At 44.2% G+C, this 19,931-nt stretch overlaps 1 protein-coding gene across 1 annotated transcript in view; it reads left to right on the top strand.

The window, feature by feature from the left end:
• Positions 1-582: 582 nt before the first annotated feature.
• The window catches only part of FAM222B (family with sequence similarity 222 member B), a 25,169-nt gene continuing 5,820 nt past the window's right edge, over positions 583-19,931 (top strand). The window contains exons 1-2 of the mRNA XM_008634389.2: positions 583-600; positions 15,315-15,442. Of these exons, the coding sequence (XP_008632611.1) occupies positions 15,361-15,442 (82 nt within the window). The 5' untranslated portion in view covers positions 583-600; positions 15,315-15,360. The remainder of the gene's footprint in view (positions 601-15,314; positions 15,443-19,931) is intronic.

The raw sequence follows: 19,931 nt of genomic DNA on the forward strand, positions 1-19,931 counted from the left end.
AGAGCTGTTTCACGCTTGTAAGACACTTGGTGAAGCCGAATCCCTCGTGTTCGGAGAGCGGGATTGTTCTCGGAGATTTACCGTAGGAGTTTAAACTTCTGAAAAATCTGTTTACAATGTGTCTGAACTGGAGGATAGAGGACACAGTAGAGACTGTTATCTGTTTACTGCTCAGATAAGGAGGTGGAATAGATTGCTGGCCTGTTTCTGAACTCTGCTTAATGAATGGTTGCTAGGCAAATTGCATCTCAATCAGCTTAATCCTCAAGATGTCATTTACAGGTCTGCTCTTTGTGAGGGCCAGAACCGTGCGCTTTCAAACTGCACAGGCCAGGAATTGCTAGCAAAGCAGCTTAGAATAGCTTGTTCAAAAATTCAGTGTACATGTGCTGCTGAGCTGCCCAATTTAAAGTGCCTGTTGTCGCAGGGCCGTCACTGCCTGGCCATGCGCGAGATGAGGCGTGCAGTGATAGACAGGAGGCAGCAGCATCCTTAGCACCGTTTCTGGATCAGCACAGCCCACACCACCACGTTTTGGCACTGGATTAATGTGAAAGAAAGCGTTTCTAAATGGGGACCGCACTGCTGACGCGATGAAAGGTATTTCTGCTTTGGCTGAGTTCGCTCAGAGCCGGGTGTGATATTGGGGTGCGTACGTGGGACATGGTTAACAGGTGGAAATGGGCGGTGGTGTCACCTGGTGTGGGACAGGGAGCTGGGGCTGGGCTTGGTGAGAGAGCTGTAGTCAGGAGAGGGCACAGGCTGGTTGTGTGAAAGCTCCATTCTGCCTCTGGAACGTTGGACTTTCTCCCGCGGCATCAGGCGAGAGCCAATTAATCGCATATGCTGGCATGTGGGATGCCCACATACATTAGGCTCATGGTTTAGTCCAAAGGAAAAAGTTTCCTAATATAGTTAAGCTTTAACAGTCTCTTTGTAAAGAAAGATAACAAGATACTTGTTTTTATTGGTTTCCCATGACAGCGATTAATCTTGTTGTGGGCAGAGCATTGTTCTTTGCATGGCTACACCTTCCTTTCCTTTGAAATACATCCTCTGAGTGCTGTGTGTGTCATGACACCAAGCGCTCTAAAGGCAAACTGGAAAAGGCTGGACTTGTTGAATACAAAAGACATTTTAGAACTGTTCATGATCACTGTGTGCTGATATGAAATGTCCTTCATGTGACACGGTTATTAAAAATCCAGGTGTGAGCGGAGTGAGTGAACTTCGCAATGCTTGCATAGTTGGGATGTGTGCAGCTTTTGTGTTGTTCAAAAATACTGTTTTTTTAGGAAAAGATGGCATTAAAACATTGAGAGCCTCTCCAAATAAAACATAAATAAAATATTCCACCTCAGTCACAGGCAAAATGACAGTGGTGCTTGCATCTCTATGCTGTGGATGGGAAGAGGGCTGTCGAACAGAAGACTTTGTGATCAGAGAGTGCTTTTCATGCAAATGAAGATTTTATTACATGCTGCTGAATCAGGGGCTTGTGTAGCGAGAACAGCACAGAAGTGATAAGATCACTTTGTCATAGCTTGAAATTTTGCCCAGCGTGTCTTTCAGATTGCTGAAACGGGCAAGAAACACTCTTGTTAAGGGCACAGCAGTAACTGATACAATATTTGGGGGGGCAGGGCTGTTGTTTTGTGGTAGGGTCTGTCTGCAGGGTTCTGCCACATGTCCACCGCCCTGACTGCAAAGCAAGGAGGAACTGAAACCTGTAGGTCACCGTGTGTAGCAGCAAAGTCCTAAAAGCTCCTGTTCCTGATGGGATCCCTGTTCTGCTGTTGGTGAATGGGTACAGAATCCCCTCTCTGCTGCAAGCCAGGAGCTGTTGGCATTGATCAGAGCAGAGTTGTCCATCCTTTTGGCTGAGATCACCTGTGTTGCCCATTCCCAGGTCATGCAGGGGCTCTCTCTACATGCCATGGGGCTGTATTTTGCTGCAGAAGGCACCCATCCAGGACTGCCTCTGTTGGGTTTTCATTTTGCATTTGTTAGCTAATATCATCTTCCCAATGTCCTTTCTTTCGTGGTTAGAACCGGTTTGGTTTAATGAGGGCTGTTGTTGCCAACAGGGGAGTGGATATGTGTGGTGGAACAGGCATCTAAATCTTCCCCTGCAGATGGGGAGCGTTCAGCATCCTGACGTGACCTTGGTGAAAGTTCTCTGGTGTGTTACTTTCCCTCTTTATTTATCTCCTTTGCTGTGTAGCAGCTTTGCTTCCAGGGAAGTGTCTGAACTATTGGAAATCTGTCCTCTCTTCTCTTCCACTCTCCAGAGACATTGTCAGCGTAACACCCAAACTACTTAGATTGACGCCTGAATATTCTGCTTTTGCACAATCAGGAGGCATTCAGTGAAAGTAGCAAGAGGAGAAGAAGTTTAAGATTTAGGACTGACATTTTTAGACACTTTTCAATCCATAATTTTGCACCGTCTTGGTGAGGAAGGTCAGAGACTTCCTTCACATGGGATGCCCCTGTGTATATGTGTTGAGCATCTGAGTGTACAGCACAGGGGAAAAAAATTCTTACCAGCCATCAGATTGCAGTGTGGGGCTGTTCACGTTTCAGATTCTTATCTGAAGAATCTGGGAACAAAATCCAACCCTGCGTGTTCCTGGAGAGTTTCAGAGCAGTAGGATGGAACCTTTTGCCTGTTTTTCTCATGCAAATTATGGTAAGGATTATTCAGTGTTTAAAATCTGGTTTATACTGGCTTCTGAATTTCATTTAAAATAAACATCTGGAGAGCTTTTTGATCTCCTGTGCAAAACTGTTGTCTGCCTGCCTCGTTAAAATAACTTCTGCTTAATTTTTAGTGAAAGGCAAAGACCTAGATGGTTTCAGCCCAGAGGCAATCTAAATGGTTCCCCTTCTGCAGTTAGAAATTTCCATGAGCAGGTACTTAAAATCTGTTCTCTTAGGGAATGTGGCAGCAATAGGTATCCGTTTTTTCCATGCTGCAATTTGGGATCTGCAAAGCTGCTACCTGTAGTGCCATTTGTACTTCTGCAGAGCCTCGTTCTCCTGGTGCCAAGCACATGCTGGAGCAGATGCTTCCTTCAAGAATTTCGGTCTTGTCCCTTTGCAGCTTGCAGTCCAAAGCCCTCCTTGGGAAGATGGCCACGGTGTGCTGCTATCCCACAGTCACAGCACTGGAACAGGGAGTAATCGGTGATTTATTCAAGTAGCTGTTACATTTGGAGTCTGTTTTCTGTGATTTGACAGGAGCTCACTCCTCTGCTCTTCACTGGAGACTGGAAACCTGTGCCCGTGGCGAGGGCTGGGTATGTGCTTCCGGTGGCTTTCTGGCTTTGAAACAGGTTCCTGTTGCTCTTTGCAGAGCCTGAAGCAGTGATCTGTGCAGGCAGTGTCTGCAGAGCTGGAGTGACTTTACCTCTTTGTTTTTTCTCCAAATTCATATCTGTATGGGATCAGCTGGTCCCACATCGTGTGTGAAGTAGTTAAATGCTACCCTGCATCTATAAGATGTGATTTTTTTTTTCCCTCTTCCTTTCTAGTCTCTTTGATCAAATCAAATAAAAACGCAGCGCTTTCATTTCTAGTTTTATAGTTTCAAAGACAATCTCTTGACGTGCTCGAGCAGTCTGGACCCGAGTCCCTTTTTTCCTTAGTCCAAAGGCTCGCTGTGTCTTGCGCCTTTCTCTGTATCGCAGTTGCAATCTACATTAGCTTTTATCTGCATCAAAAGACAAATGGAAGAGAGCAGGACCCTGCAGGAATGGGAAACAGACTTACATGTGCAATGGAAATATGTAATCCTTACGTTCAGTCTGCCACATGGAGTACAGACCAGTTTCTATACTGGAAATCTCTAGCCTATACTCTCAGAAATGGGAGTTCAGATTTTAGGCTTTGAAGGTTGGTTAATCCCCTCCAGTGGTTAATACCAACGTAAAATATTCTGTGATGTCAAACTTTTCCTCCTAAATGCTTCTTTTTCCCCTCTTTTTTTTTTCTGCATATGTCAACTATACAAAGCAACGCTCAATTTGAGAAATTAGCATTCAAACACTCTGTAAGCACTTTATTTTTGTCTGCTTTGTGAGCAGCTGAACACATGTCCAGGCTGAAATACTCGGAGCTGCTGCTGCTGCTGCTGCTGCTTCCCGGCGCGCGCGTGCCAGGCATGGGAGAATTTGGAACTTTGTCCCGTGTTCTGAAGAGGCACTCCCGACCCCCCATCCTGCAAAAACACATCTGCACAAATCTCCTGCTCGACTGCATCCCAGGAGGAAAGGATCCCAGTTAAGCCAGCCGGAATCATACCCAGGGAGATGAGCGCTCTGGTCGTTGTCATCCCGATCAAAATCCCAGCTGAGTCTGATTGCATTCGGAATGTCGCCGTGCGCGTTCCTTTCTCAGAGTGGTGGTGCTTAAAGCAAAGTGTGTTACTTCTCTGCATTAAGGAGACAGATTCAGCTGTTCAAAGCAAGTTGATAAATTGCTTTTCATTAAGTATCTGAGCGCCAAGGGGTTCGGTGTGTGTTCCAAGGAAAAAATACATTAATTACGGCTTCTGGAGAGCATTTATCAATCACGTAGTTATAAACACTACTAATGCAGTTAATTGAAGGTAGAAAAATTTACCTTTTTGAATTTGTTGACTGTAGCAATTCCGTGGCTGGAAAGACAAATTGGAAATTAAAACCAGGGGATACTTTTAGTGGAAGCTGCACAGTGGAGGGTCAGGGCTGTTGGAGATGGGTTACCAGGAGCTCGTGCAGGCAGCTTTGTGCTCTGTCTGCTGTTGAGGTACAGGCTGCAGCAACAGTGTTTGTTCTCTGCTCCCACACAGCCACGTTGAGTTTGCTAAGCAGAGGGATCTCGCTGCCTGTGGTACAGTTTCAGCTCCCTCTGGGTCCTGCCCGTACAATTTATTTATTGCTCTCTGTGTGTTGGGGGTTTTTTTTAAAAGAAAAAGGCAAGTGCAGAGGAGGAAAGATGCACAAAAGCAAACAAAAACATCCTGCTCACCTGTAGTCAGTAAAACTTTCTGTGAAAAAAGAAATCTTTCATGAATATATAAACTTTGGGTAAAGGTGGTGTGTTGGCAGCTGCTGAAGGAGTCAGGTGAGATCGTGCTGAAATGTTTCATTATATCTTCGGACAAAAACTTCTGGTGCTTGTGGTGTGCAGAGGCTTTGAAGGCACCTTGCACACTTGTGTTGCTTTCCCTGTGGCTGTTTTGAACTGCCAGCTGTGCAAGTGGCTGTTTTTCATGCTTCTCAGGAAAGCACTGAGAATAGCAGACTTTTTACAGTAGCTCACAACTAATGTATTTCTTGTCCTTTCTTCTATTGAGTTGTTACGAGGTGGCTTTTGAGTTTCCTGGGAGATTGATAAGGACATTAGGTCTGTGTCAGGACAGTCCCAGCAGGACACCAGCACCTCATTGTGAAGGTTGACAGGAAAACACCATCCCAAGTGTCTGGTCCAGCTCTTTGGTATTCACCTGATGGCTTCTATTTTCTGCTGGTGGGTGTTTTGTACGTGTGTTGCAGCTTCTGTTTGAGGTTCTTAAAATGCTTTTCATCTTTGCAGCTGGCTGCATGGTATCTCCAGCTACAGGAGGAGGTCTTACCTTGCCCTTACAAATGATAAAATATGTATCCAAGAGCTGATGTGGTCATGGTCCAGCAGGAAGCTCTGTTGCTATGCACAATCAGACAGAGATCTCCAGTTTTGGATCTTAAAAATGTATTTTTCACTGCTGGCTTTGTAAATGGGCTGTTAAAATTTCACCACATGTGGGACCATAATTCAGTGTCCAGAGAGATAAATACTAAACCAAACTGTCAGTGTGATTGTACAGGTCAAAAGGGTTCACGTGCATGATCAATGCAAACCAAAATCCATCCTCCCTGTGAGTCTGTGTTCACACCTGGTCCAAAAGTGAGTCACTTCCTACTTTTATTCCTTTATATACAAGTTAGATTTTTGTTTTGTATGAAGTATAATGCATTCTGCCTCATCTTATTTGCAAATATTTCTCATTTTCAAGTGAATCTATTTTTAAAACAGGACTCAAAACATATTTTTCAATAGCTAACAAATGTCTGCTCTGTTGTTTGTCTGTTGAATAGAGGTAAAATTTGTTCAAAGTTAGCTCTGAATTTTTTTTTTTTTTTAATAATCAGCTTGTAATAAACAGGGGAAGATAGCTGCTTTCCTACCCAGGAACTGTCGTAATCCATAACTTCTAACGATATTTTAGAAGGGAAAACTGTCTTCCTTCTGTCATGTGCAGCCACAAGGATTTCTGTAAGTCATGATTAAGACTTTAATTCAGGGCTTTTGCAGAGTAAGTGTGGAGGAGATAATGGTGATCTTTGTGAAGCAGCCACAGGAGAGGGAACTCGTTCATGTTTCCTTTCCCCTTTGCCTAGGCAGCTGTTTGCTGTACCTAAGAAAAACTTCCTTTTCAGATCTGGGAAAGTAAGAAAGCTGAGAGGGGGGAATTCTGCCCACGAGTGGCATGAGGAAGCTCACAATTCTTGCATGTCCTGTGTGGTAAAGTAAAGCCCAGAATTACGACCTCGTGCTTCTCCCACACATGGAACACATAGGAAAGCTGCACAACCTGCTGAGGATGTTGAGGTTATAACTGCAGGCTGTCCCCTATGGGAAAGGGGTCAGTGTGTATTTTGGTTTCTTATCACTTGAAGGCAGAAGGAAGTTGCATAAAGGATGGAGAATGTCTGTTGGTGGGAATGCATGGTACATCCACTGGGGTATGTGTGAGCAGCATCCTGTAGTTTGGTAGAGGCTGGGCTGTTCTGGGTTTCCTTTGGATGGAAGTCATCTCAACTAACCTTAATTTTCCCTCATGTTCACATGAGAACAGGCACACTCGTGTCTGTAAGTCTTGTTCCATATTTTAGAGCTGCTGTGATGTTAAGAGATGCTGCTGCTCGAGCATCTGGGAAGAAGTTGGGTTTAGTTTGCCCCGAGGATAATGGGTGCTTTGGAGGAAGGAATGTTTGTTTGTGCCTGACAGTATCTTGTTGAGGAAAATTGGATCTTTTGTGAATGTTACAGTGGTGGGTAGGGAGTCTTATTTTGCATTTTGAAAATAAAAATGTAAGCCTGTTATCCTGGGCAAGTTATTTTATGACAGTGCTGTGTTTACCTGGCCTGTGCCCTTAGCTGCTGTGGTTCAACTGCAGCATCGTTTGCTCTCTCCTCAAATATCCATGGAGCCATATGCACCCTGGAACACAGCTAAGATACATGCCAGGCTGTGTCTTCATCCCTGTTTCCCACCAGTACAGCATGAAAAATTTGAAGTTAGAAGTTACCATATAAAAGGAGAGAGAAAATTAATTAAAAGTCAGAGTGTTTTAGTGTAAAAGAGAGGAGGCAGATACAAAGTTATTCAAATTGCTTTTGACTTCAGGCAGGTCGATTTTCCTATTTCTTGCATATGTTCCCATGGTAAAAGTAGTATCTCATCTGTCTCACAACTGACCACTAGTATTTGTGTTTCAAGCACAGCCAGAAATCCTCCTTTGAAGCTTTGGCCAGGCCCTACAATCGTCCTGACTTGTCTTTTCTACATCTTTCCTTCACCTTAGGAGTGGCCTGCAACATCTGGCAAGACCTACTTTACACCTGTGTTGTCTGTCAGCTCCTGCCACGTTGCAGAATACAGAGTTAAATCTAAAAATACTCTTAAAAAGAGGTGAGGGCTTTGAGCAAAGTAAAGTAAGCCACTGATTTGGGTCATGAAAGGGAATTGATGTCACTGGTTCTTCGTTGCAGCTTTCTTGAGCTAAGAAGTTCTGTTCTGAGCTGTGAAGATGCAGAGGAGCAGGGGTGAGCAAGTGGTGCTCAGGACAGGGAAAGGGGATCTGTGTCCATTTGTCCCCAGGAGACTGCCCAGACCATGACCTTGTAAGCTGGATGTGAGAAGTCAAGGTGGTGTTAAATGCTCTGCAGTTTCATTTGTCTTCACAGTCTTCAGTGGTAGAAAACTGTCACCCACTGCTGTCCTTTAAACAAAGTGACCGTGGCATCAGGTGATTAAATGCTTCATCCAAAATTATGTCAGGAACCTGTGGTGAGCCAGATACTTCCCTCCATCTCTCCTGTCATAGACTAGTCCATCATCAGGAGACCACTGTTCTAACATAAATATGGTCGAAAAACCCAAAGCCGACTGTAGAAGGAGTCGTGTGCAATTTTTGCCTGTGTCAGAGTGGTTATGTGGCTTCAGTAATGTTTGTTAAGTGCTTTGATATGCTTTGGTGAAGGACAGAGTGTTAATAATTAAAATTGTTAAGAAGTTCTGAAGTAGCATGGGGTTTGACGACCGCTTTCTGGTCTGTTAGTTAACAAAAATGCAAAATATAAATGGAAAAAGGAATTGAGTTGAACGCTCCCTTCCCCCAGCCACCTGCATGGGCTGAGCACAGAAAGCAGCTAATTGTCTGCTCTGCTGCAGAGATGAAAGAAGCTGGTCCTACAACAGGAAAGGCTATTGAACTGCATGAAGGTGGTAAATTATCAGCAGTGAAAACCTTTTGAGTCGGTATCTTTACGTGCTCAAAAAGTACATTATTTGTACTGGTATTGACAGCGTTCGGGGGCTGATAAAACCGGCGTCTGGTGACGTGAATCTTATGGTTCAGTGCCTGTAATTAAGAGGTCAATAAAGCTGAAACTTGTTTTTTGAAACTCTGCGCCATGGCCCTGTTTGGGTGTAGTTGAAGGGTGTGTTTGGTGAGGACGGGCCCTCATAATGGCTTTATCTTGGCCCAGCTAACGAGCTGTTTGCAGAACTGCTCTGATTTCCAGTGGGCAGACTGTAAAGCAGCCTCGTGTTTGTCCATTTTCCTGCTAGCAGTTCCATTTGCAGAGTGCAGGCAGGAGCAGGCTTCTTGCCAGCAACAGCTTCATTCAGATTAGGGCTTTAGTTCAATTATGTCCAATTAACTTTTATTGCAGATAGCAGTGATAATTACTTGCAAGTCAATTTTTTGGCTGTGGTTATCCCAGGGCTAAAGTCTGAGCTTGATGGATTTTAATAACTGAAGTGACGTATGGCTTTTCCTCTTTTTTCTTCTTCTTCAGGCCTCAATTAGATGAAAGGTCAGAAGCTATGTAAAAATCCATCTTACAATTAAAGCCAACTGTTCTACTCCTCAGCAGATGCGTAGTACTGTGTTTTAAAATAATCTCTTGGGACAGACCTAAAAAAAGGCTTTTTAAACTCTTAAGATCATAACCTTGAGCTGGCTGCTGCTTTATCTGAGGAGTGAATTTGATGGAGCTGATGTCACACGTGGCAATACCTGAAGCTGAGAGCTGCCTCCTTGGCTTTTTTTAGTGCACTGCATCCTGTTCCAAATTGCTCACCTAAAAGCCTTCAATGGTAGCCCTTGGGCATGAGGAGTGTGATATGAACAATATTCCATTTAAGTGCTGTTATCCCAAAGCTGCTTCCTTTTCTTCCCTATTGGGCGTGTCCATGCCAGCTCGGAGAGAGGAGCAGAGCTGTGCTATGGCAGCATTTAAATTCTCTCTCCCTTCCCCACCAAACTAATTTTGTTGCCTGAGTAACATTATAAATGGAGGTCAGCCTAAAAGGTGACGTGATTTACAAGCAAAATCATAGTTAATTAAATGGCAAGAAGCAAAAATTGATTTGGATTGAAACTGTTGCAGGGCTCCACAAAAGGTCCACCTGAATGCAGAAAGCCAAAGGTCCTGTGCTGGCAGGTGCTGACAGTGCACTCCCTGTGCTACAAAAGGCGCCTTTCTATTGTTCAGTTTCCTATTTATTTATCCCCAAGTACACTCGATGCTGTTGTGATTTATTGCCATTTCAGAGGGCAACTTCTCTGCCCACTGTTTTGCAGTTTTCCATTTATAAGGCATTAAGAGGATGTGATACCAGCCGGTGATGAATAATACTGTGCTAGTTTGGTCATTTTCTTCCAGGAAATGCTAAGATTTATCTCTGGCTCTTCAGCAGTCCTGGGAAAGGGCCATTCTGGTAAGTGCCCAAGAATAAAGGGGAGTTTGAGAGCTGGAAAAAGGCAGGAAGCCTGCAGGATGGGTCTAGACACTGTCAAGCAAAGCATGACTGCCTGGAAGGCGTTGTATTGAATGCTGAGGTTGGCAGGAGGGTTCAATGTCTCCCATTGACATGAACAAGTCTTTGAAACCCCTACATTTTAGGTTACTTTGGGAGAGGGAAAAGGAATTATTCTCCTTGGTGTTGAGCAGCCTGCCAGGGGGTAAATGAGACACTGAGTTTCCCTCGGAGCATGAAAATTGGCCTGGATTCAATTATGTTTCCTGGCAAGCTCTTGCAGACATTCGTACCAAAGAAACTTCACAACCCCAGTTAGTTTTTGTTGTTGCCTGCAGCATTTACGCGTTCTGAACTTGGCATGTGCCGCGTGCGCTCGGGGGGTTGCTGCAAATCCCGCCGGTGGCTCTGGTGGAGCTTCACGGTGGATGTGGAACTTCATGGAGCTACCTTGTGACTAAAGAGCAGAGGAGAAGCAAAGCATAGCAGCCACAAGCCTTTAACATCCCTCACACAGAGGCTCACGGGACCCCAGGGTGCTGGAAACTTGGAATAGTTTGGAGCTTTTGTGTGTGGGTGGATGCTCCCGCTTCCTCCTGGCCTCGGGGTTTGTGAATGAGCGCGCAGTTAATCGTGGAATTTCAAACATGCGTGTTTACTTTCAGGAACCTAACTTTAGACTTCACCAGCTTGCTTTCCTCTAAACCAGCTCAGTTTCCCATGTTTCACTGGCCAGGGGTGGTTTGTGGGGAGTTGTTTCCTTTGTGTTCTCACCCTGTAAGGCCTCTCGGGAGCTTCAGAGGATGATGTATCTAAAAACTTGGCAATAACTGTATATGTGGTCCATTTATGTGATGATAAAGCTGTGTTAGAGTGTTAGAAATTCCCCAGTAGTTGCTTTACACCTAGGTTTTACTCTAGGATGTGAAAGTACCCCCTGGTCTGAGAAGCACAGAGGCAATAAATATTAAATGTTGAATATAATTCAGAAAATCATACATTTTTAAGTCAAGAAAGGCAGTATTGTGCTAAGTGCTACTGGAACTGATTCCTAGCTCTCCAGAGGTGTCCCTGGGCAGTGGGTGGATGCGAGTTCTTCCATCCTGGTGAGCCTTGTGGTGATAGGGGACACTCTGCTGCCTGGACCAAAAAACATCCTGATGTGCAGGTAAGGCTGAACGTAATAGTCGTGAGGATGTGCCAATAATCCCCCAAATCCCAAGCACTGCAAATCCCTCTTAAGCTTAACATGCTTTGATTTAATTATTAATAAATCTTAGGAGAGAAAGAAATCTGTTCACATGTCTAAACCTGCTATTTCCTGGAGCATCCTGCAGTACGTGTGCTGTTAAGATTATATCCCGCAGCCAGATTAGATTAAAATCACTTCAAAGAGGAGTATTTATTTATTTATTCCAATCTAATGATTGTTTTCCTCTAGAAAAATGCTTTATCTTTTTTTGTATATATTTTTTCGAGACAGAGTTCGTTGTGCTGCGTTTGGCAGTGTACAGAATCTGTTTAAAATGCCATTTAAAAACTTGGGTTTCCACGGTTCACAGCCCTCCATGGCTGGGTGCCACAGCCTACTGGTCAGATCACTCTCCAGTTTGCAGCTGACTGGTTTAGATGACAGTGTTACTGACCCTGGTACAGTACAAAAGCCTCTCCATTCCAGTTCCTCCAGTAGCACACCATCCATCCTTGGAGGGGCTGGAGCTTTGCAGGTGCTGGTGCCCACACCAGTTGCCAGCGTAGAGCCAAAACTGCTGGTGAGAAGTCCTGATGTGCCAAGTTCAGTTTATCTCCTGCTCTGGACTAATTAGAAGGGATAAACCCGAGCAGGAGGGGCTGATGGGCCCAGCTGCCACTCCTGACACAGCCAGTAGTGCTCACCTCAAAGTCAGTTCATTTTAGCTGGTGATGAGTTGGAGTTGTCCATGCCAGCTCATGCTGAGGAGGAGTCAGGTCAGAAAGTAGCAGTCAGATGCTGAGTATCTCAAAGGGAATAAATATTAATTAATTTCTAACTAGAAAAAATGAATGGGGTGTTTGTCAAGGTATTTCAAATGCTCTTGTTTTCAAATACTGAGATCTCGATTTTGAAAACCTGTATTGATTTCATAGAGAATAAAAACTGAAGCAGGATTTTAATTATAATAAAAAATTCAGCAATGGAGTTATGGTCAGCACTTCTATACAAGTCTGAATTTCTTTTTCTAGTGCTCAGCAGTGACCTAGATGTCATCAATTTGGTTACTGTAAATCAAGCTAAAAGAGTGATTTTAGGCTTCCACTTCAAATTATTTTTGTAAGTCCAGTATTTCCTTTAAAATTATTGTTGCTACCCCAGTCTTTTATGAACCTTTGGCATTACCTAAAACAATTATCTGCCTGCAGGAACAACTTGCCTTTATAGCTCTCTCTGAAACATTGCTCTCCATATTGGAGCTAAAGCTTCTGTAAATACATGTTTTGACCTTCAAGGAAGCACTGCTGTCATGTAGCAGGAGCCTGGCTATTCCGAGGTGAATGCTGTGACCACTCCTAATCACTTGTTCTCTCTCCTAATGTGCCATTATCCTGTTTATTGCTGTGTGCACCTCGCTGGGGCACTTCAGCAAGAGGCTTTCTGAGAGCGTCACAGTTCAGGCTCTAATGAGCGTTAATGATGGAGCAGGTGAGCAAACCCTCCCAGCGTCTTGCTGCCAGAAATGCTGCTCCCTCAGTCAGAGCACAGCTGTGCTCTTTCAGGGCTGCACACAAACTTGCCATCAATTAAATACTGTTTTAGACACCGACCTCCTTCGGGCCTGCAGGGACGGGAAGTGAATCCTGGGCTGGCGTCAAACGTTATTGGAGTAAAAGGTGGATGCTCAGGTGAATATGGGAATAGCGTGATCTGTTTTTCTGTCTACAGTGAAGGCTCTTAATTTTGTTTGTCTGCTTTTCACTGAGAAATAGGTCTTGTTTGTGCCAGCCTTCTGAAGTTGATGAAATGAGGAAAAAAGGAAAATACAATTATTATTTTTTTCTTGCTGACTGTGTGTGTTTCTGTTGCTTACTCAGGTAAAGCTCTGACAACTCACAGTGTTTTTTTTCTTCTGATTAAAAGGAGCTGGATTCTTGTTTTGTCTTTTTGGTCTTGCTGGGCATGATTTGGGACAAGGAACTGCTGCCCACGGGCTGTTTGCAAAGTTTCACTGAATGCTGTGTACCCACAGTCACGACTGAATCTCATCTATAAAGGTCGAGCAACTTTTTAGCTCTCAGGCAATTCATTGGTGTTGTGGATGTGACAGGTCTTCAGTCATCATTTCTCAAAGACTCTGAGAGTTCCATCTCCTTCAGAGAATGAGAAGAGAATCCAGGTTTAGGTTTATTTTACAAGTTTTTACATATCTTGGACTTCTAGCAATGCTGATTGCTGCTGTCTCCTAGGAATGAAATGGAGAATGATACAAACGTGCTCTGTTGGTGGTTGTGCTGTCAGGCCTGCACCTTGGTGAGGTGCTCTGTGTGTTTCTCACGGCACCAGGTCCGTGTTACTCTGCGTGGGAGGGGTGAATGGGCAACAGCCTGCAGTTGTCAGGCTGACATTCAATGCCCAAAACTATTTTTGTTAGTCACAGTGGCACGCAGCAGGCTCACTCAGCCACACTCGGTCAGCTTTGGAGAGCACTCGCTCAGTGAAGATGCGGAAACTCTCATAAATTAATATTTGTATGAGATTTCTTGGCCGTTGGTTTAATCAACCTTTGCGTGTTGAGCTGAGGAGATGCATAAACATGGAGCTAATGAACTGTACACAGTGAGTAATTGCTGTGCTGCAGGAAAGCTTCGAGTCCACGCTGTTCACTCCGTTGGTGCCAGTGTTCTCTGGGCAGTCTGACCCGTGCTGGTGGTCTGAGGTGAGGTTTCACATTCAAGTCTTCCAAAGGTCTCTGCAGAAATCTGCTGTTGGAGGTTTCTGGAGCATGAAGGTGGCGGTGCTGACGGTGTCACATCGCTGTCATCACATTGTTTGTGCCGTCTCAGCAGTGAGATTCTTTTCAGAAGTGGCCTCTGAGAGGCTTTGGCGGATGTGGCTTCTCATGTCTGGGCTCGAGCTTTCTCCTTCCCACCCTTTTGATCTTTGAATGCCTCCCCACTTGTTTTAATTGGGGTTTGTGAAACAATGACTGAAACTAAATCAGCTTACAAGTCTTGAATCCTTCAATTCTTCCCATGTTTTGGAGGTCATAAACAAGTCCCAAAGCCTTTCTAGCTGCTTCCTAGGTGTTTTGCTCTGTATAGCAGCACTGATGCTTGTGGACATCTGGACAAGGAGAAAAAATCGACTGATTTCTCCAGCTTGGTTCTGTCACCTTGTTTCCCAGAACTTTCTAAAGTGCTGCAGCTAGGAGGATTCGAGCAGGGGCTTGGACCAGATGGCCTCTAGAGATCTTGTTCCAACTTAAATCTCTATAGTTCTAGTAACATTGGACACTTGGAGCCCCAGTTAGCCTTGTTGATGGGATCCCTCTTTGCACAGCAGTGGTGTGGGATTTGAGGGGAGTTGTGTAGTGTTGAAATACAAAGAGCTTTAGTGCTCCATTTCAAGATTTGATTTCCAAAATGCTGGACCAAACAGAAGAGGATGGTGGCACCTCTGCAGCCCCTTTGTGCACATCTTGCTGTTGTCTGCCCCAGAGCAGCTCGGGTTAGTGAGTCTCTGCTGAAATTAAGGAAGTTGTAGCCATTCATCTTTCAGCCTAATGGACCACAGAAATTACAAGCTGTAGCATGCAGCTTAATCTTGCCACAAGGCAGAGTGCTGCATACTTTGCCTTCAATTTATGCATGCCATGCCTTTCTGTTAAATGCAAAAGAGCAGTTGACAGGGTTTCTCCAGAGAAGTTGCCTTGGCGGATACCAGTGCGTTTCAACCTAGTGAAATGAGTGATGGTGGTTTCTTTACCATTCGTGACAACCACCTTTGAAATGTGAGGACAGAGTTATGGATTATTCTCTGTGTGTGAAGCAGCAGAGAAGAGCGAGGCAGCTATTTTGGTTTTAACCCTGCAGATGACCCAGTTCTTGAAGTATTTCCGTTGCCGTTAGGAGATGCAGTCAGGACTGGAGCAGCGGTTGTGCATCTGTGCTTGGTCAGGCCTTCACCCAGGGATGGCTCTTTGCCGCTTTCTTTTCTCTGTTCCTCCTTGTATTATAACTTTGAATTGTCTCTCTGTTGTTGCAGTGTGCAGAGGAGTGAATGCCCCATGTTGTGTTAGTGCCTGTCTGCCATGCTGGCCTGTCTGCCAGGACCAGGCGACCTCTCCTTTCAGCTTCTTTCTTACACGCAGATGAACACTGGACTTCAGAAATGTGAGTGATGTTTTGTCTGCAGGATGTGGTTAACTGTTAAATCTGGCTCTGGTACCGCTGTGACATAAACATTCAGGATACAGTGGGAAAACTGTTTAATGTAGAGTCTTTCTTTTGTTATGCCTTCAAGGCATCTGTCAGTAATGGCTCTAAGAAATGGCTGTGGAGGTTCATGTGTGTGCAGCAAGCTCTCCTCTGTTCCTGGCTCTGCAAAGGTTAATTTTAACCACAGCAGGATGCAGCAAGTGAGGTTCCTGTGAGATTCGTGTCTCTGCTGAAAAGGTTTTGTACTAAAAGTGTGCCAGCTGATTTGATTCTCAGCACAACTTTTTCCTCAGTCTTTTTCACTTCCCTTCCTGCAATTACTCGTAGACACCAGTAAAACTTGGATCAGTCTAATGCAAACCTTTTGAGGTCAGCAGCTCTTGCTCTATATACCTGGGGCTTATACTGCAAATATTAGTGAGCTAGCCCAAATTACTAAAGTTCAAAGTTTCCGTCTTCTTTCTGATGTCTCTTTGGTGCCTCTGAAAATATGTCTGCAGAGTGCTCTGATAATTCTTTTTTGATAACTTCAGTCATTTTTTTTGCACTGGTATTTTTAAGAACAACTTGTGCTTGGGAATGTAAGTTTACTGACTAGAGATTTTTTTAACTCTTACTCTGTCTCTCCTCTTTATCACTGAAGTAGCACATTGATTGTTCAGCTGAAATTTCAGAAATGCCAAGGTGTCTGTGTACTTGGTTCTTAGGGCTGTGACCTGTCCCTTGTGTTTGAAATGTGCACTGGGAGATCTCAGTTTGCTGGTGCACTCGTTGCTTTTTAAACCCAAGTGATTTACAGTCCACTTGTAGCTAAATTGTTCATATAGTGAGGCTTGTGATGCTACAGAAAATAAATAGGGAAGGTACTTTTGCAGTTAAGGGTGATGTGCTCAGGGTCCTGGTCCTGCCAGAAGTGACTGGCACAGTTCACATACACACCTGAGCTCCCCCACAGCACTTCTGCTGACTCCATGGGCTTGGTTAATTGTAATGACACTCAGCAACAATAAAAATCTTCACTCACCAAAGGACTGGTGATGGCATCAAACTGGGCATCCCCTCCTTTCTCTTTCCCATTTCCAGTGTGAGCACTGCTGACAGCCTGTGGGGTGAGGACGTGCCCAGGTCCCTGCATTGCGTGAGGTTTCTTTGGCAGAGCTTAGTTCTGAAAGCAAAATGTTGAGGTTCATGTGAGGGCAGCTGTGCATAAATCAGGTATTTGCTAATTACAGCTTTACAAGGTAACATGCTGGTATGTTGGGCAGTTTTCCTCACCTGATGGTACCTGATGCTGTTTCTTGGAGATCTGCTGATCCATGTGCTGAAAGCATTGCTGTGTCCTGCTCCGTGAAGAGCTTTGGGAACTGCATTTCAAAGAATTTAGGACATAAAGTAGCTGGCAGGCACGGGCTGGCAGTGGTAATGCTCAGCTGTTGGGTTTGTTCTGATTTATATGGAAGATGAGGCTGCTGGTACAGACCTCGCTCAGCCCCACTGCAGATGTGGGCATGATTAATTGGTGCATTTCTCTCGTGCTGGAGATGCATGAGTAGCCCAGCCCCTGGCCAGGGCAGAGCTGAGTTAATGAGCATTTCTTAATGAACAGTGACTTGTGACTTTCGATGGGGGGTGGAAGCAGGCTGTAATAATAGTGCTATTGCTTTTCTAAAAGGCACAGAACTCCACAGGATTGCCTTTCTTCAGATTTAGAGTGTTTGTATTAGTAATTTTTAAGTGTAGTTTTCTGGATCAGACTTGTTATCAGTGCTTAAAAATCCCCATTGGCTCAATTACCTTTTTTTTCCTATATTCACTCTCTAATAAGGGGCTTGTTCTTACAAGTGGTCTGTACAGTAGGAGTTTGGTAGATTAATATGCACATATTTTTTCCTTTAGAAACTGATGACTACAGGACTTCCAATTTCAGTATTTTTTGCTGGATTCCAGCCTGAGTTCAAACTAACCCTGTAATTCATCCTTTTCCAAACAGGGGATTTCTCACTGACTCCAATGTTCTCTCCTTCCTCCCAGTGACTCCAGTATAAACCTGACTGGTCAATTGGCATATTTGAGGCAAGATTGTTCAGGCTGTGTCTGCAGCTGCAGTAGTGCCAGACCTTCTGGAGGAAAAAAGGGTCATTTTTTTGTGACAATGGTGCAAAATCAAGTGAAAGGTGCTTCTTAGGAAGTATTTTGTTGCAGGGGGGACATCAGAGAAGAGGAGATTGGACTGAACAGGGGTTCATCAACTAAACTGAGTCTTTTTGGGAGGGCTCTATCTGTAAAGCCTTTAGAGAAACTGTTGAAATGGTGGTTTTTATGCAGAAGATGGACACAGCTGGTTCTGGCTTGTCCCAGTGCAGGAGCTCTTATTAGGGTGGCACTCCTGAAGGCCTGTTTGTGTTTTGTTTAATGATAATGAAAATTTAACCATAGGCAGCTTTTAAAAGCAGTGGGTTTTAAAGTCTTAATGTGAAATGCATTTAAAAGATGTTCCATTAGCGCTGAGGTGAGGCAGGGAAATCTGTCTCATTCCATGACAAAAATAGCTCCAGTGGTGAGACCAGGAGTGTAACCAGAGGATTCAGTTGCCACGGGATTAGCAGGAGTTGTGAACTTGCAGCTCACCAATTTATTGGGGTGATTGCTCATATGCACAGCTTTGCTTTATAATCAACATGAAATAATTACTTTTCAATAAAAGTATTCTGCCTTGCATTCACCATTAGGGAGCTTCCTGGAGCTCATCTCATTGTTTTCTTAATGAAGCTTCTTCCTTTGCTGTTGCCTCATCGTTTTATTATGGCCTGATCTGGAATTCTTGCTCTTGCACACAGATGATGATATTCCAATACCAGCATTTTCTTTCAGACTGTTCTAGCAGGTTTTCCATTCACTTAGTTACCAGAACTAATTGTTCTTTGTTGGTTTGTAGGATATTTGTATGGGATAGTCAGACTCTCGCTCACCCCGTAACGCCTTTCTGCTATTATTTTACTGCCTTAATTATTACAGTCATGGAGTCTTGCCTATGGAACTACTAGCAAAGCACATTGGGGCAGTCAGAAATCATCACCTTCAAGCCTGAGTAACGTGGCTGAGTTAGCCTGTAGTAAAAGGAACATCATCTCACCTGTACATAAATCAGGTGCTGTTTGGAATGGTGGTTGAGTTCAGAAGATCCCATCCACGTGGTTTAAAAGATGGTTTGCCTTCAATAGGATGCCAAACTTGATGCTGGGGTGTTATTAAAGTTTAGCTGAGGGGTTATTTTTTCTCATTAGAGGAAAGAGTTCTTCCAGGTTTGGGATTAGAGGCGTGTCTGACTGATGGTTGCAGCCTGTTCAAACATCCATGTTTTAGCTGCTTCCTGAAAATTCTGTGTAACAGAAGATCAGATGATTGGTAAAGAGAATATTCAGTGTATTTGTTTAGTGTTTGTATTTACCACCTAATTCTCTGATTTGCCTATAGAAATGTAAACCAGGCTGGGAAACTTTCATGGCAAAGGTGTCTTAAAGTCTTTATCTACTTACTTTTTCATCTGAAAATAGAATGTGACAGTGTCTGCAAGCATAACATAAACCATAACACAGACAGGTATGGGCTCCTTTGTCCTTTGGTTCTTCTCTGGTTCATGGGGGGTTGCCAGGGTCATGTCTTGGGGAAGAAACAGACCTTAATGAGCATGGGCAATGCTAAAAATAAAGGTTGGGAGTTCATGAAGGCCTTGGCTTTTGAGGCAGAGTAACACTGGCAAATGCCATTCGGAGGCTCTCCTCTCTGTTAGGAGCACAGTAGCTCGCTCAAAAGGGCAGCTATAAACCACCTGTCTGCAGAGACAGGTACAGAGATGTGCACAGAGAGGATGTTTGGGTTAATATTTCCTTTGATTAAGAGAAAGGGATGATATGTGCCTGTGTCTGGACAGCACAGGGAGTACAAATATAACCGGCGCCGTGGTACGAGCTGTGCTGGACATGTAAGACAAACTGCTCGTAAAGCTTCTTATTTCACAAAAGATATTTTTGATACTTCTGTAATTAACCTTTCTTTTTAGTATCCATCCTGTTTTCCATTTTCTGACCCTTCCTTTCTGAAAGTGAGAGCTCTTAGAGCAGAGCTGCTCTTCCTCACCTGTGACAACGGGAAGCTGCAGGATGCAAAGAGAGAAGTGGCTGGTACTCATCTTTTGGAGGCAATTTGCTTAAAAGAATCAGAGGTGGCTTTTCAAGAGGAAGGGCTGTTTGCCTGGGAGCAGCGAGCTCTTCGCTGGAGCATTAAATTTCCTTGGGTCAGAGGGCCAGATATGAGGCTGGGTGTTCTTGGGTGGCTCAGCAGCAGATAGCACAGGGATGCTGAAAATTTTAGGAAAAAGGATGGGCATTTTTTTCCAGTGAACTGTTTGCAAGGTGAGGCGGGGGGAGGAAATCAAACACAAGCT

Source organism: Corvus brachyrhynchos, unplaced genomic scaffold (assembly GCF_000691975.1).
Source record: "Corvus brachyrhynchos isolate BGI_N302 unplaced genomic scaffold, ASM69197v1 scaffold145, whole genome shotgun sequence".
In the NCBI taxonomy this organism is placed as follows: domain Eukaryota; kingdom Metazoa; phylum Chordata; class Aves; order Passeriformes; family Corvidae; genus Corvus; species Corvus brachyrhynchos.